General features: G+C 51.8%; 1 protein-coding gene across 1 annotated transcript in view; it reads right to left on the bottom strand.

Moving 5' to 3' along the window:
• The window catches only part of EPHB2 (EPH receptor B2), a 123,522-nt gene that overhangs the window by 15,714 nt on the left and 91,533 nt on the right, over nucleotides 1-16,275 (bottom strand). The window contains exons 6-8 of the mRNA XM_077775534.1: nucleotides 11,119-11,243; nucleotides 2,872-3,037; nucleotides 701-809 (exon numbers count right to left, since the gene is read on the bottom strand). Coding sequence (XP_077631660.1) covers nucleotides 701-809; nucleotides 2,872-3,037; nucleotides 11,119-11,243 — 400 coding nt within the window. The remainder of the gene's footprint in view (nucleotides 1-700; nucleotides 810-2,871; nucleotides 3,038-11,118; nucleotides 11,244-16,275) is intronic.

Raw genomic sequence — 16,275 nt, forward strand, 5'->3', positions numbered from 1 at the left:
ACCCAGGCTCACCATCCCCCCCACCCCTGTCCAGTTGAGCTCCCTTCACAATTATCACCCACGCCCCCAGAAATCCCGGGGCTTCTGTCCATCTGAGCTGATGGCCTAGTCTGTTCCAAAGTGGGGCTCTAAGGAGGAGGAGACAGTCATTGCACGATGCCCCCTGCAGAAGCCAGAGAACAAGTCCCCCCTCCTGCCTGGGCCCATGCTGTGCCAGCACCTGGGACACCCCTTCCCCCACCTCCTCCTGTCTACATCCTGTCTGTATTTCCTGCCACCAAAGCCAGTGGGCCTTAGCTGAGCCCCTCAACCTTCCCTCCGACACCCTACTGTGGCCCTAGTCATGCAGGGGCCTCAACCAGTGCAGCAAGTTGGGCGGCCTGGACTCCTTCTCCAGCATCGCCTTAGCTCCTGGCATCCTGCCCACTTTCATGACCACTGTTCTGAGACATTCCTTCAGGCTGAAGTTTTAGTGTCCCTAGGTGCTGCCTCCATGAGCAGTGGACTAGTCAAGGCAGCCCTAGCCCAAAGGGATGTAGCCAACGGCGGCCGTTTAGGTAGGAAGGTGGGTGTCCAGCCCTGCCTGAGCCTCTCCTGCCCTGGGAATGATGGGAATGTCTCCTCAGCTCACAGACACTATTCAAGAATGGTTGAATGGATGCTCAGCCAGCCCTGAACGGGGCTGGGGACGCCCACCCACCTGTTACACACGATGGCGATGACGACCACAGCAATGAGGAAGACCAGGCCAGCCGCCGAGGAGCCGATGATGAGTGGTAGCTTCTCCTGGATGCTTGTCTGGTACTCGGCTGGGGGAGAAAGCACGTGTCATCAGCCTGGCTCTGGGAGTCCTAGTGCCCCAAACCCCGGGTCTCCTAGGATGCCCGGACTCTGTTCCCACTCCTGAGAGATCACCTGTCACATGCCCGGATGGAGAACTGGCTGGTACTCACTCACAGGTAAACTTGGACAAGTCCATGGACTGCTCCAACCCTCAGTTTCTCAGCTACAAAATGGGCATTATACCTCAATGTTGATATGAAAATCAACAATAATAAGAAGCTGACTTATAACTACAGAGAGGTAGTTATAAGCACAGACTCTGAGGCCAGACTCCCTGGGGTTGAGTCCTAGCGGTGCCACTTACTGTCTGTGACCTCTGGTAAAGTGACTTACCTCTCTGTGGCTTAGTTTCCTCATCTGTAAAGTGGGGAGATTAATAATTCCTGTCTCATAGGATTGTTGCGTAAAACACTTAGAAGGACATGTGGCAGGTAGTAACCACTCAGTAAACATTAACCATTATTGTTATTGAGTGTTTTATGTTTCAGTCACATTTTGTATCTTGTCTGATTTTCAGAACAATCCTGTGATTCAGTGCCTAAGATCATCCTGTTGGCAGATGTGGGAACTGACACTGAGTGATGCCATGACCTGCTTGTGATCACACACTTACAAAATGGCCAAAGCCGGCATTTGAACTGAGGTCTGTTTGACCCAAGACCATGAGCTCATATGAGATAATGCATAAAATACACTCAGCATTGGTCTGGCTTTTGGAAACCACTCAGTACATTTTCAGGGCCATCAACACCATCATCATTTTAAATTTTATTATTATTACTTCTCATTTACTTCCATGACCAGACAGGAGCTCGTTGAAGTCAGTACCAGGTAAGCCCGGGGTCCTTAGCACGAGCACACATTTGTTGAGTTAATAAAGAAAGGGTCTGAGGACAGTCCCCCCAGGTTCCAGGTCAGTGAGACTCATCCAACATGCAAGAGGGCCTACAAAGGTGAAAATTATGGCCACGAGGAAGTAGGGATTTGTCGAGGAGGTGCCATTAGGGTCTTGGAAGAGATGGTGGAGTCATTAGGGAGAATTTTTATGATAAGACAAGAATTCATGGGTCTAGGAGCCTCTGAGATGATCAGCTAGACCAAGGCCAAAGCCCATGGCCAGTGATTAAAGCAGATACTAAGAAGGGATGCTGGAGTCTGGTTATAAGTAAAGCTAGCTCAGGCTTCATTGGTTGGTAAAAGGGCTTCCAGACTCAGAGCAATGACAACCATGACCTTAACTATGACTTGGTGAGCGCTAACTATGTATGAGACCTATGGCCAATCCTGTGCCAGGTTCTAGATATTTATCCCCCATCTTTATGCTAATTTGATAATGATGATGATAATGAGATAGCTGTTATCATCCCCATTTATAGATGAGAAAATGGAGACTCAGAGAGGTTAGGGCTGAACCAGCATTGTAGTTACTGTCTGTCTGGCATTGGAGCCCATACTCTTAACTCTGCTGCTCCTCAAAGATTATTAGAACAGGAAGGGTACTTAGAGACCAGGTGGTCCCAGAGTGGGAGACACACAGCACATGGGCTGCAACCTCCCATTTTCTTGTCCAGGACAGACATCACTAACCCATCCCAGCACATCTTGCTGCTGAACTTCAGAATTCTTCTCAATCCAACTGCGCAAGTCATTGGAAGAGTGTATAAATGAAATAGGTGTGCTCTCAATGATTGAATATGATGTTTTCAATTCGTGGATGAGAAAAATTTGGACCAGAAAAGGGAAGTGACTTGCTTAGAGTGTCTCTGCAAGTTAGGGCTGAGCTCCTGAGAGTCCTGTGAAGGGGAATGGCTGGCTGACAAGATAGCAATGGAGGAGTCCATATGCTTTCCAGGCCACAGAAATAGCACCTCTCTGTATGGGTGGTTCCTAACCAGAGGGAGGGTTGACAACTAGAAGAGGGAGTACTTTCTGTAATTTGTGCAAAGGCACTTTGAAGGAGCAGTTGCCCTTAAATTTATTCTGTTTGTGGAGTCAGTGCCCACCTCTTGCCCTCTGGATGCTGCTTACCTTCTGTCATGGTCTGGAAGTACATCTTGCCACTGTAGCGCCCGTAGCCCGCCACGGTGCGTGCCCGCACCTGGAAGACATAGATGGCGCCGGCTTTGAGGCCCTGCACAGTGACCGTGTTGGTGGGGCTTTTTATGGCTGTGGCGTTGTACTCACTGAGCTCCTGCTGAGGAACAGAGAAGACCATTAGCAAGGTTGTTGCCCACAGTGGGCTCAGAGCCCAGTGCCCACTCCTGCCACTTGTGGTAGGGGGTTGGCCACTGGACAAACATCTGTGGTTCCCATTCTTCATTCTCTTCTCTGTAACAAACTTACACACCCACGCTTTTTGCATGTGACTTCCCAATGCTTCCCACAAAAGAAGGCAGAGTGTATCTCTCTTCCTTGTGGGGGCCGAATTTGTCCATGGTCTTGCTTTGGCCCTTGGAACATTCTAGAGGACATGATGCAAGTAGAGGTCTTATATGTGCTTGTTGAGTTGGCTTGGCCTCTTGTGCTTTTGCCTTCTGCCATGATGGGACTTAACCTGGGTAGTGGCTGGTTCCAGAATGAGAAACATGTAGGGAAGATCTTGACCTAAGTCCTGAAACAGGGTCACCTCAGTTGATTTGCAGACTCCAACCAATGGCCAAGAAAAATAGCCACTCAGAAACCATTGTATTTGGGGGATTGTGTGTTTTGCAGCATTACCCTCAGTGACAGCTGACTGATACACAGATGCTGAGTGGTCACTGGGTGCAGACCTGGGGGTCTAGGCTGTGAGTTCTCGGGAGAGCAGGAAGAGGGCCTCCCTTACCCATTTCTGCAGCCTCTTCCCTGCCCCATGCCTCGATAGGTTAAGTGCAAGGACCCCTGTTCAGCCACAGCACACTCGAGTGAGGCAAGAATTAAGGCCCAAATAGGGAAAATGATGCTCAAGGTCATGTATTAGCTGGTGGCTGCTTTGGGACTCAAAAGCAGGTTCTTAAGGGCACGTGTGTGGCTCAGTGGGATAGGCATCCAAGTCTTGATTTCAACTCAGGTCATGATCTCACAGTTTGTAAGTTCTAGCCCCGTTCTCTCTAAGTTCTAGGATTCTCTCTCTCCCTCTCTCTCTCTCTCTCTCTGCACCCTACTCCCCACTCAAAATAAATAAATAAATAAATAAGCTTTAAAAAAAGAAGGCAGAAGCAGGTCCCTACATGGAGCTACCTCTAATGTCCAAGGCTTTGAGGATCCAGGACCTAATGTTCCTTTCCTTTGAGAGATGAAGAATATCAATTCTTTTTTAAAAACTTTTTTTTAACGTTTATTTTTTGAGAGAGACAGAGTGTGAGCAGGGGAGGGGCAGAGAGAGAGGGAGACACAGAATCTGAAGCAGGCTCCAGGCTCAGAGCTGTCAGCACAGAGCCTGATGCAGGACTCGAACTCATGAGCTGTGAGATCGTGACCTGAGCCAAAGTTGGACATTTAACTGACTGAGCCACCCAGGCACCCCACAGAATGCCAGTTCTGACCTGAGCACTGCCCAGGGTGACCTGAGGAGCACAGGACAAGATGAAGATTCACTGTCGCAGTGGGGATGGAGATGTGGTTGAGTTGGACACAGGTGCCTTCCAGTCTAGATGATGTTCATCTAGGCATCTGCCAGCTACCCTTCAAATTTCCTCTTTGCACTCAGCCCTGGGCTGGGCCCTGGGGACTCCAAGGGACTAAGGCACAGGCACTGGGGTCACAGAGCTCAGTTCAAAAAAACAGTGGAGACTTCAACCTTGAGGATCATGAACCCCTCTGAGAAGCTGACGGAAGCTAGGAGACTTTGTGCGGAAAAATGCACACCTGATTGTACGTGCCAATCATACACGCGGGCAGTACACAGAGCCCTTGAAAAAACTCTCTCGAAACAATTAAATTCAGTGTGCGTAATGTTACTACAGGTGTTACAGCACGGAAGTTAAGATCACAAACTGGGGGCGCCTGGGTGGCTCAGTCGGTTGAGCGTCTGACTCTAGGTTTTGGCTCAGGTCATGATCTCGTGGTTCATGAGATTGAGCCCTGCGTTGGGCTCTGTGCTGACAGTGTGGAGCCTGCTTGAGAGTCTCTCTTCCTGTCTCTCTGCCTCTCCCTGGCTCATGCTCTCATTCCTTCTCTCAGAATAAATACACTTTAAACAAATGTTTAAAAAAACCCCATAAACTGGAACCAGACTTCCTGAGTTCAAGTCCTGACTCTACTACTAATTACCTTTGTGACCTTGGGCAAGTTTCTTAACCTTTCTTTGCTCCCTTTCCTTCATCTGTAAAGTGGGGATGATAATAATTATAGCAGCTACATCAGAAGATTGTTTAGAGAATAACATGAATCCATACGTATAAAATGCAGATATTGGTAGCGTCAGCACAATGAGAATGTGACCTCACCCGGGTGGGGGTGTCAGATGAAGTCCAGGAAAGCTGTCTGCCGAGTGGGGCTTATGTAATGGAATTTTAAAGAACAAACAGAAGTCACCCAGCTCAAAAAGGGGGAGGGCATTCTTGGCCAGGAGCACCAAGTGCAAAGGCAAGGAGGTGAGGAATGGGATGTGGGGGCTAGAGAAGGGGCTGATCTGCAGGTACCTCCTCCCCAGCCCCTCACCCTTCCCAGGGGGCAGCAGCACCTAGGAAGTCTCCTTTCCTGAGCCCACTCATCTGCCCCCTCCTCCAGGAAGCCTGTTTGTCCTCTCAGCCAGATGGGCCTCCCTTCCTCTGAGCCCTGGAGCACTTGCTGTGGATGCATAGGAGGGGTTTCTGCTACGTCCCTGATCTCACAACCTTGACTGTAAACTCTTGAAGGAAGTAACTGTGTTTTCTTGCCCTGTACTGAGCACAGAGGCCTGCACAAAGAGACCTGTTCTGATGCCCACAGGGTAAAGGCTATACTCCTTAGCTTGGCATTCCAGACCCTTCATGACTTGCCCTTTGCCAGTCTTGCTTGCCACACCCCTGGGGTCCTCCAAGCTCCTGCCATACCAAAATGCTTCCCCTCCCTTTCTTGGTGGGGCTGCCAGATTTAGCAAATAAAAATACAGGATGCTCAGTTAAATCTGAATTTCAGATAAACAATGAATACTTTTTTTGTGTAAGTTTTCCCCATGCAATATTTAAAACATACTAAAAATTATTTTAAAGAATCTAAATGTAATTGGTGTCCTATATTTTATTTGGCAACCCCACCTTCCCCGGACACTCTGAGATATTGCAAGTGCTGTCTCTTCTTTGTGAAATATCCATTCCCCATCTGCCTGGCAGATCCCTATACATCAAGACTCAGTACAAGTACCACCTTTGCTGGGGAGACTTCCCAGATGTCCCAGAAAGATTTGCAGGTGCATTGTCTCTTCTCCCACCTGTTGTTCTGATATGCATGTGTTTTCTCTAAGGACTCTGGGTTTCCTGAGGGCAGGTACCTTGTCCCATTCACCTCTAGGAGCCCCAGGCTCAGCACACAGTAGGTGCTCACTAACTACCGCCAGTGACAAATGAAAGAACACGATAGACCATTCAGCACTGTGGAACCCAGGTTGCAGTACCAAGATTGCCCACTAGGTGCCACCGGCCAACATAGAATCTCCCCGGATTCTGCAGCTCGAGGGGGTGTTTGAAGTTTGAAGTTCCAGATTGTAGGATGGAGATGGGAAGTAACTGCCAGTGCACAGGTGCCTCAAGAGGAGGGAAGAAACTAGCAGGTGGCTGCTCTAAAGTGGGGAACAGGACAGAGCAGGGGATTGGGAGTCATTTCAAATGCAGATTCTTCCACTTGCTTGCACTGTCACCTCGGGTTAAGACTCTTCCCTCCCCTGAGCCCATTTTCTATTTCAGAAAAGGAACAATAAATGCCAACCTCCCAGGGTTGTTGTGAAGATGAAATGTGATCAGAGTAGTGTCTGGCACAAAGGAGCTGCTCTAAAGCCATCAGTCCTCCACCCCGCCATGGCTGGAACACCTTTACCTGAATAAGGACTAAGCACTGACAGGTTAGGGGAAGACATTTAGTATGAAATCTACCAGTCCTTAGCTCAAAAATCCTTACCCGAAGACTAAGGGCCAATGAGGCACGGGGTGCATTTCTTAAGCCCTATGAGCCTCGGTCTTCTCATCTTTAAAGTGGGATCAAATACCATATGCCACACAGAGTGGGTATGGAGATTCAACAGGAAAAAATGGGTAAAGCTTTTAGCAGAGTCTCTCCATGCAGGCACCACTCCACATACCCATATACACTGGGCAGAGGCCTATGCAGCCTGGACTTTCACTGTTCATCCCCTCCTCCCTCAACTTCCCTTCCCCTTTGCTCTGCCAGGTAAACATTTCTGTTGAAGAAACACAAATCAATGAGGCCAATAGGGACCCGTCTGCTATAGGTGGCCTCACAAAAGAAGCTTCTCCTGGAGCTCTGGGGGAGCCAAAGGGATCATGAACCTGTGTGCTCTGGTGCAGCTGCCAAAGGAGGCCACCTCCCCCCGAAGCTGGAACCGATGGAAACAGCCAGCCCTGGTCCGGCCAACACCATTTGTCAGCGGCATCCAGGAGCCTTCCAGCAAAGTGGTTTTTTAGCTCTGGGCTCCGGGCAGGCTGGGAAATCCCAGTGGAGCTGGGGAAAGGCCAAATGGAGAGCCTGGTCCAAAAAGAGCCCTTTCTAAAGAAGGAAAGGAGGAGTGGAAAAGATAGTGGGGGTGGGGCCCACCCAGGACTGTGGGGCTCAGTGCCTAACTTCTCTATCTGGGAAGATCTGGAGCATTCATTTAAGAAATCAATTGCAGGCATCAGGAGGGTTGCGAAGTGTTAGGTAAGAGCCGGATGTGGACTTGTCAGAATCCATCTTGCATCCTGGCGGTCCCTCCCTGATGGGAGAGCCAGACTGACCTAGGGAGCCTGAGAGGTTGGGGACCAAGAATGCTCCTACCCCTGTGCTGGCATCTCCTCTGACACTTTCATCAACTCCTTTTTCTTTCTCCCCTTAAATCTGCCACATTCCTGATTCTATCTATCCATCTCTGTTTTTCCTCTGTACACCCTCCTGTCTGTTCTTGGCTATACCTTTCCACCCCTGGCGAGCACCATACCTACACCCGCAAATCACAAACCCACACTGGCCCCGGGAAAAGGCACCACCATCCACGGGGAGTTGTGCTTCACGCTTCCTTGGTCCCCTGAGTTTCAAAATATCGTCTGAATCTGCAGGCTTCTCACCATCTCTGCTGCCAGCCCTTACTCCATGCCACTGTCATTTCTCACTCGGTGTCCTGCGAGAACCCTCAAAAGGGTCTGTGTCTCTAGGGACCCCCTTATAGTCTGTTCTTCACACAGCAAGACACAGGGATCTTTAACATAATCTGAGTCAGATCACATCATTCCAGAACTTTCCAACAGTTTCCCATAGTACTTTCAATTGAATCCAGACTCCAAAGGCGTGGAAGCCCCTCTGGAAGCCCCACCACAACCCAGCCCTGCCTCCCTCTCCAACTCTTTCCCTACTAATCCCTCCCTTGTTCGTATTGCTTCTCCACACTTGCCGTCTCCTGCCCCAGGGCCTTTGCACGTGTTGTTCCTGCTGTCTGGAATAACTTTGCTCTCATCACTTGTCTGTCTGCTGAACTCCTAGCAACTTTTGAGGCTTAGCTCAAATGTCACTGGAATGAAGACTTTCCCTCACTTATACACCCCTCCTAAGTGCCCCGACAGATCTTTGCCTGCCCTTCTGTGACTGCGTCACACCTGTCTCATGGCTATTTGTGTCTGGAGGTGTCTTTTCCCCTGGGCGGTGAAGGCGCCGAGGCCTCTGGGCATGTCTGGCTAATCTCAGTATTCCTAGTACCCAGCCCAGGGCCCAGCCCAAAGTTGGTGACAGCGAATATCGAATGAACCGGTGTATGCCACCCCTCGCTGTGCCCCAGGCCCAGGAAGAGGGGCTGACAGAGCGGTGCCATGTCTCATCGCAGCCGTACCTCAGACCTGTCCCTCTCTCGCCATTTGTACCTCTCAGAGCCTGGTCCTGCCCACCTATTGGCGATCATTCCAGAAGCACCCCTGGGAGAAAACCAGAAGGTGGGAGAGCCAGATGGAGAGTGAGAACACAGGCCCAAATCCTGTTTGCTCTGCCACTTAGCAGCTGGGTGCTCTTGAACAAGTCATACAACTTCTCTGTGCCTCAGTTTCCACTCCCGTCTGGGGTGGGGTGGGCGGTGAATGGCCTTGCTGGAGGAGGAACCAGGTGATGGAGGAGGCGTGCTTGGCTCATGCTGTGTGTCATGGAACGTGAGCAGGCGGTGGCCGTGGCCGCCGCGGGGTCTGCCGGTCCTGACGCCTGGGCAGGGGCCCGGGGATGCCGGGCAGCCGCAGAAACTAGGGCAGCGCTGCCTCCTGGTTCACGCCTCCATCAGCCTCCCCGGCCCCTCCCGTCTTGGTAGGAAATGGGTCGTCGGCAGGACTCGCGCCGGGATTCCTCATTTCCGCTCTAGTCTTTGGGGATAAACACTTTCGGTTTCGTTTAATCATAAAGCTTCTTAATTAGTTTTTTTTTTTCTTTTTTGAATTCTGAGTTGCGAAGCTGTCCCTGCCAGAGGGGGTGGAAATGCTGGCTTCTATAGGGCCTGGGGCTTCCTGGGCCCGGGAGCAGCCGGCCTGGCAAAGGCTACCAGACGCCAGGCTCCTTCAAGGCCCTCCAGGGCCCAGTGAGGGGCAGAGCTGCTTCCCTCACCTGTCCTCACCTTGGCCATCCAGCAGCACCTCGTGAGCACCTGCTGTGTGCCAGGCTGGGGAAATGGCAGAGGTAAGGTAAGGTCTCCACCCTGGAGGAACAGGCCGTGGGAAGGGATTCATTCACTTATTCAATCAGCCAGTATTTATCAAGTGTCTCTGGTGCTGGGCTCAGGGTACTGGCGAGAAGATGGTGAAGGGGACACATGTGTTCCCTGGCTTCTCAGAATGTACTGCCTAGAGCAAGGGGTGAGTAAGGAAAGGAGCCCTCACAGACCAGCTGGGTGTGGCCAGATGGGTGTTGGACAACGTCGTGAGACTCACCAGAGTTTGGCTGAGGCAACAGTTAACAGAGTGCAAGGGCCAGACTGGGCCTCAGAAGGCCGGGCTCCAGAGGCCCTGTTTTCATCTCTCTTCCTCTCAACCCTTAGGGAGGGACTGTCTACTCATTTCCAGTTCTCTCAACTCTCAACTAAGGCACTTTCTATAGTCATTAATACTTTAGTCTAAATGTGATCCAAATGACACCTTTCCCAGGGGCTCTTTCAGGCCCTGTGGCTGTTTGGTGCTTTAGGCTACAGGTAAGAAAAGTCTCCAGCCAAAAAGAGAGTCTTCTGAGCCTCTGAGGTCCAGCCTCTGAGGTCCCTCTACCTCCTGGCCCCTATACTGTGCAGGCCCCATGTTCAAATGTCCTGGCCTTGCCTGGCCTCACGTCACATAGCTCTTGTCCACCATGCAAAAGGCAAGGCAGAAGGGAAGAAGGGAAAGCACAATTCTGTTAGGGCCGGGAGCCATGCTGGGCACTGTCCCTGCCTCTTCTCCTTGACCTGTGCAGCCCCAGTCAAGAGAGGCAATCTTGTTTGCATTTGACACAGGAGGCAACTGAGGCTCAGAAAGAGGGAGAGATGACTGCCCAAGGTCACACAGCTCTTACGGATCTGAACATGTAACTTCTCACTCCTAGGCCAATGCTCCTTCTACAGCACCAGTGGCTTCTAACCCCGGGTCCCTGGGTCCTAGGGGTCCCTGAGGGAGTATTAAAGGTCTGAATTAAAAGCTCAAAGAGAAACCACTCTCTTCCCCTACAAATGGCACCCTGGCAAATAGAAACCAGTGTTTTAGCTGAAATCAGAGCATCAGGAGGAGGAGGCTCCACTCTCACCCTGCACAGAGCTACCTTGAGCACCTTCAAATCTCTGCTTCAGAAAGAGTGAAGCTTTCTGAGAAGCCTGTTCTTCCAGAACATTGGACTCAAGTCAAGAGGAAGGAGTCCTAGTGAGGAAAGGGCCCTGGCCATCGTATTTTACTGAGATTGCTGTCTGATGCCCTAGACCAGAAAAGCACAACTCAGGGAGGTCTAGGCACCTGCTGGAGGCCTCCCAGCCAGGGAGGACTGGAGTCAGAACTGAGCAGGGCAGCCTGACTCTGAGGCCAGTGCTCTTTCTGCTGTACTGGGGCGTCCAGTCTCGAAGGATGGTAGGCCTCCAGGCCCCAGGGGCATGGGGGTGGGGGAGGGGGCCCAGGGGCACGGTACCTTCTCATAGTACTGCAGCTCATAGTCCAGGATGACGCCGTTGGGCTGGTCAGGCTGGGACCATGACAGGGTGATGCTGTCCACGGTGCGGCTCACCTGGTGCATGATGGACACAGCCGACGGAGCTGGAAGACAGGTCAGAGGTCAAGGGTCAGGAGCAGCAATGAGAGGGCATATACGGATTCTGGCCCAACTTTTAGAGGTATCCAGACAGAGTTGGGATCAGAGAGAGGAAGGCATCTGGCTGAGGCCACACAGCCTGCCTAGGGGGCTGTCAGGGGCCAGCAGGACTTGTTCAGGGCCGTGGGTGCTGCACCTTCAGATTTCAGACATCGACAATTCTGGCCATTCCTGGGGAGCACGAGCCACACCAAGTGAGAGACGGATGCACTGGGCCCTTCTCTGGCCTGGCCCAAAGCAGTTGGATGAAAGATATTCACTCCCTCTTGGAGCTTAGTCTACTGGACTAGGGAACTTACAGACCCAAGACATGGTAATGGGGCTCTGGGAGGGGGGAGCAGAGATGCATTTGTTCCTCCCGTGAATGTGCACTGAGGGCCTACTATGTGCCCTCAGCATTGAGTAAAGATGACTGCCAAAAATAAATCCATAAAAATATATCTATAGCTGCGATGGAAAATAGTTTGGCAGTTACCTAAAAAGTTAAATGTAGGGGCGCCTGGGAGGCTCGGTTGGTTAAGCATCTGACTCTTGTTTTCAGCTCAGGTCATGATCTCACAGTTTGTGGGTTTGGCCCTCAGTTGGGCTCTGTGCTAACAGCGTGGAGCCTGCTTAGGATTCTCTCTCTCCCTCTCTCTGCCCCTCCCCCATGCTCTCTCGCTCTCTCTCTTTTTCTCTCAAAATAAATAAATAAACTTAAAAAAAAAAGTTAATGGAGTACCTGAGTGGCTCAGTAGGTTAAGCATCCAACTTTGGCTCAGATCATGATCTCATGATTAGTGGGTTCGAGCCCCCGCGTCGGGCTCTGTGCTGACAGCTAGCTCAGAGCCTGGAGCCTGTTTCAGATTCTGTGTCTCCCTCTCTCTCTGACCCTTCCCCACTTGCACACACACATTCTGTCTCTCAAAGATAAATAAACATTAAAACATTTTTTAAAAAAAAGTTAAATGTAGAATTACCCAGCATTTGCACTCCTGATTTTCCAGAACTGAAATCAGGTACTCAGATGAATACTTACACATGACTGTTTATAGTAGCACTATTTACAGCAGCCCAAACGTGGGGACAACCAAAATGCCCATCAGAGATGAATGGAAGTACACATGCCATAAAATAGTACCCAGCCATAAAAATGAGGCAAGTACTGACACATGCTACAAAGTAGATGAACTTCATGTGAAGCGAAAGACAGGCACAGGGGTCATATATGTTATGATCCCATTTATATGAAATACTCAGAACAGGTAAATCCACAGACAGCGAGCAGCTGGTGGCTGCCAGGGCTGAGGGCAGGGGAGAAACAGAGAACGTTGGGCATAGGTTTTCTTCTGGGGCGATGGAGATGTTTTGGGTCTAGACAGAGGCGGTGGCCACACAATCCTGTGAATGTACTAAATGCCACTGAATTGTACACATTAAAATGGTTACTTGCAGGGGCGCCTGGGTGGCTCAGTTGGTGAAGCATCTGACTGCTGGTTTCGGCTCCGGTCATGATCTCGTGGCTCATGAGTTCGAGCCCCGCACTGGGCTCTGCACAGACAGTGCAGAGCCTGGTTGGGATTCTCTCTCTCCCTCTCTCTATGCCCCTCTCTTCTTGTACTTTCTCTCTCTCTCTCAAAATAATAAACTTTAAAAAAATGGTTAACTGTACGTAAACTTGAATAAAATCAATCCCTCCCTCCTCCGTGCTGCTAGTGCCATCACAGAGGGTGGCTAAATGAAGGAGACGAGAAGCCAGGGGTGGCCTGTTTAGTGCTGGAGGACTCTTAGAAATAACTTAGTCCCATTCCTTCATCTTACTGATGTGGAAACTGAGGTCAACAGAGGGGCTGTGAGCTGCCCAAGATCACACGGTGAATTCATGACACAGCCCTTTTATTGATTCCTTCTTTCATGAGGCACCGGGCCCGTGTCTCTGGTCTCCTTCTCAAATGGAACAAACCTGTGCAAAGCACCTACTATGTGTCAACCACATGTTTCCTGAGCCCTTCACACGTGTTTCCTGAGCTGACCCTTGGCGAGGGAGCAGTGTTAGCCTCACTGACAGGTGAAGATGGAAGCTCAGAGGGGCAAGGGGCTCCTGAGATCCCAGCGCCCCCACACCCTCAGCAGGGGAGCTGGGATTCGAACCCAGGTCTGCTGATGCAGTGTTTGCCCCATGGGTGGACAGAGCAAGGATGGATTCCTGACGCAGTCCCTCCCTGCTCGTCACTCCTCACTGCAGTGAGCCTCCTTGCCTCTCTGGGCTTGAGGTTAAGTTGTAAAGACAGTAGATCTTTTTTTTTTTTTTTTAATGTTTTATTTATTGCTGAGAGAGAGAGAGAGAGAGCATGAGCAGGGGAGGGTCAGAGAGAGAGGGAGACACAGAATCCGAAGCAGGCTCCAGGCTCTGAGCTGTTAGCACAGAGCCCAATGTGGGGCTTGAACCCATGAACCGTGAGATCATGACCTGACCCGAAGTCGGACGCTTAACCAACTAAGCCACCCAGGCGCCCCAAAGACTGTGGATATCTTAAATATTATAACCACACACCCAAAGATTGTAATTACATGAGCAGATGGAGGTGTTAACTGACCTTACTGTGGTAATCATTCTGCAATACATACACGTTTCAAGGCATCACATCATATAACTTGAAACCTTCAATTTTCATGTTATATGTCAATAATATCTCAATAAAGCTGGAAAAAATATTTCAATTCACAGAATTGCTATGATGCCAGTGTGATGTTGGGTTCTGGGGCTCAAGAGAGGAACCTCTCAGGGTCCCTGCCTTTCAGGGGCTCGCGGTCTAAGGGGAGAAAGCATATTTGTTTTACATGAGTACCTGCTCTAGGCTGGAGGTCCTGGGTCCCAGCCCCCATGTCAGGACTCGGCCAAAGTGATCCAGGCCTGTGATTTCACCTCCCAGCAATGAAGACAAGTGGTCGAATGCATTTAACCAGGAGACTTTGTTAAAACCCACATTTCTGGGCACCGCCCCCCGCCCGACAAAGATTCTGATTAGTGGTGGGGCCTGAGAACACGCAGTTCTAACAGGCTCCTTGGGAAGTTGATGCTGCTGGTTTGTGGATCCCACTTTGGGGACCAGAGAAGGAAAGTGACTTATCCAAGGTTACACAGCAGGTAGGGGCTGGCATAAGAGCCCAGACCATCTGAGCCCTGGTTGGGTAGATTTCCACCCACCAAATTGCTTCTCACAGCCTGGCTTCTGCAGAGACTTCCCCTCTCATCTGCCCAGGCTAACGCCCTCTGGATCCTGCAGCTCTGGAGAGTCTTGAAACAGGGGGACAAGAAGTTGTAGGCTGCCCCGGAGCCCGCCTTGTCCTGAAGGCACTGGGGAGCCACAGATGGGCAGCAGCAGGAGTGGCAACCTGCTTCTCAAATAACATACAAGCTTGTTATCCTGATGACACTTCATGCCCCATGGTGCCCAGTGGGAAAACATAAGGCCCATACGTGTTCACTCTATGCCAAGCGCTTTACACAGTGGACTCCTGTAACACTCATATTAACCCTCTGAGGCTGGTATTATTATTATACCCATTTTACAGAGGAGGAAATGGAGGCATAGGGATATGAAGTAACTTGCCCAAAGTCACAAAGCTAGCAGGCAGTCATGCTGGGATTTGAACCCAGGCTCGCCCATGTCCAGCACATCCTTCCCTTCTATTGGCTGCAGCTGATGCAGCAGAGCAGGGAGGCCTGGAGACCAGGGGACTTCAGAGGGCCTCTGAGGACACCCTGGTCCGGCTCCCATGCTGTTGCTGCAAAGCTAACTCCCCTCGGCTCCCGCTGACTCACCTCACCCACCGCCACCCAGCCCGCCTTGGCTCCGGGAGCTCAGCTGTTAGTGGGGGCAGGTCCCACACAGCCATGGGGGTCTGGGCTTGGTGGGCTTAGCTGGCAGGCTTGGGTTACAGGCAGCTAACCCGGGCTCTGATCCCCTAAGTCCCGTAACCCTGGGCGTGGCAAGGAGGCGGCATTTGCCGGGGAGATGATCAAGGCGGGCCGGTGGGGGCCACGCAGGGCTGGCCTTTCTCCTGGAATCCAGGCAGATTAATGGCGGAGAAAAGGGAGCAACAGCTGCATGCTCTCCCATCCGTCCTTGTCCACCGCCCACCCCGGGGTGTCGGGTTTCCCTGAAAGTTGGTCTTCAGGGAATTCTGGTATTTTCAATTACCAGCCAGGCACACGGGCCGGGGGCTGGGGTCAGTGGTGCCCTGTGACCCCTGCAAGGAGATGGAGCCCCAGGGAGCAAGCACAAAAGAGGCTTGTGGCCGAGAGGGGACGGGGGGAGCCCGGCCAGGCAGGGCCTGCTTGGCTGGAGCAGGTGGTCAGGGGCCCCGCTGTCCCCAGCGAGCCCTGGGGGAGCGTCCAGTCCCTTCATTAGCTGAGACTCGAGGAAGTGCTTGCCCCGTCTCCCCCGCAGGGCACGAGGGGGTTGAGTGAGGTGGTCTCTCAGAGGCTTCTGGGACCAAGAGCCTCGGACGGGCAGGAAGACCGGAGGCCTGTGACCCCGGCTACTGCAAGGGGGCGTGGGTTTGGACCTTGCCCGGCTTCACTTCCACAGCCCTGAGCTCTGAGGCAGGAAGGAGACCCCTGAGCGTGCTCGGCCTTTACCCTTTCACCACCCCAAGCCCCAGTCGCAGACCCCGCTGTCTCTGTGACATCTTCACGGCACTGACTGCCCCCGCCGCCAGGGACGCAGAGACGCTCCAGGTGGCCTCTGGGCCGCCCTGCCCGGCACCCGCCAGCGATCTGCACTTGCTCCTTCGCTCCCAAGTGCCCTCCACCCTGGCCACCTTTCTGTTCCCAGTCTCACCAAGGTCATCAGTTTTCTCTCAGGGCCTCGGCCCCACGGTGTTTCTGAGGCCTGGACACCTCGTCCCCCAGATCTCCATGGCTTCCTCCTTCACATCTCAGCTAAACCGCCCCCTCCTCGGAGAGCCCTCCCTGCCCGCCCACCCCCTCCC

The sequence above is a fragment of the Crocuta crocuta genome, unplaced genomic scaffold (assembly GCF_008692635.1).
Source record: "Crocuta crocuta isolate KB4526 unplaced genomic scaffold, BGI_CrCroc_1.0 scaffold127, whole genome shotgun sequence".
NCBI lineage: Eukaryota > Metazoa > Chordata > Mammalia > Carnivora > Hyaenidae > Crocuta > Crocuta crocuta.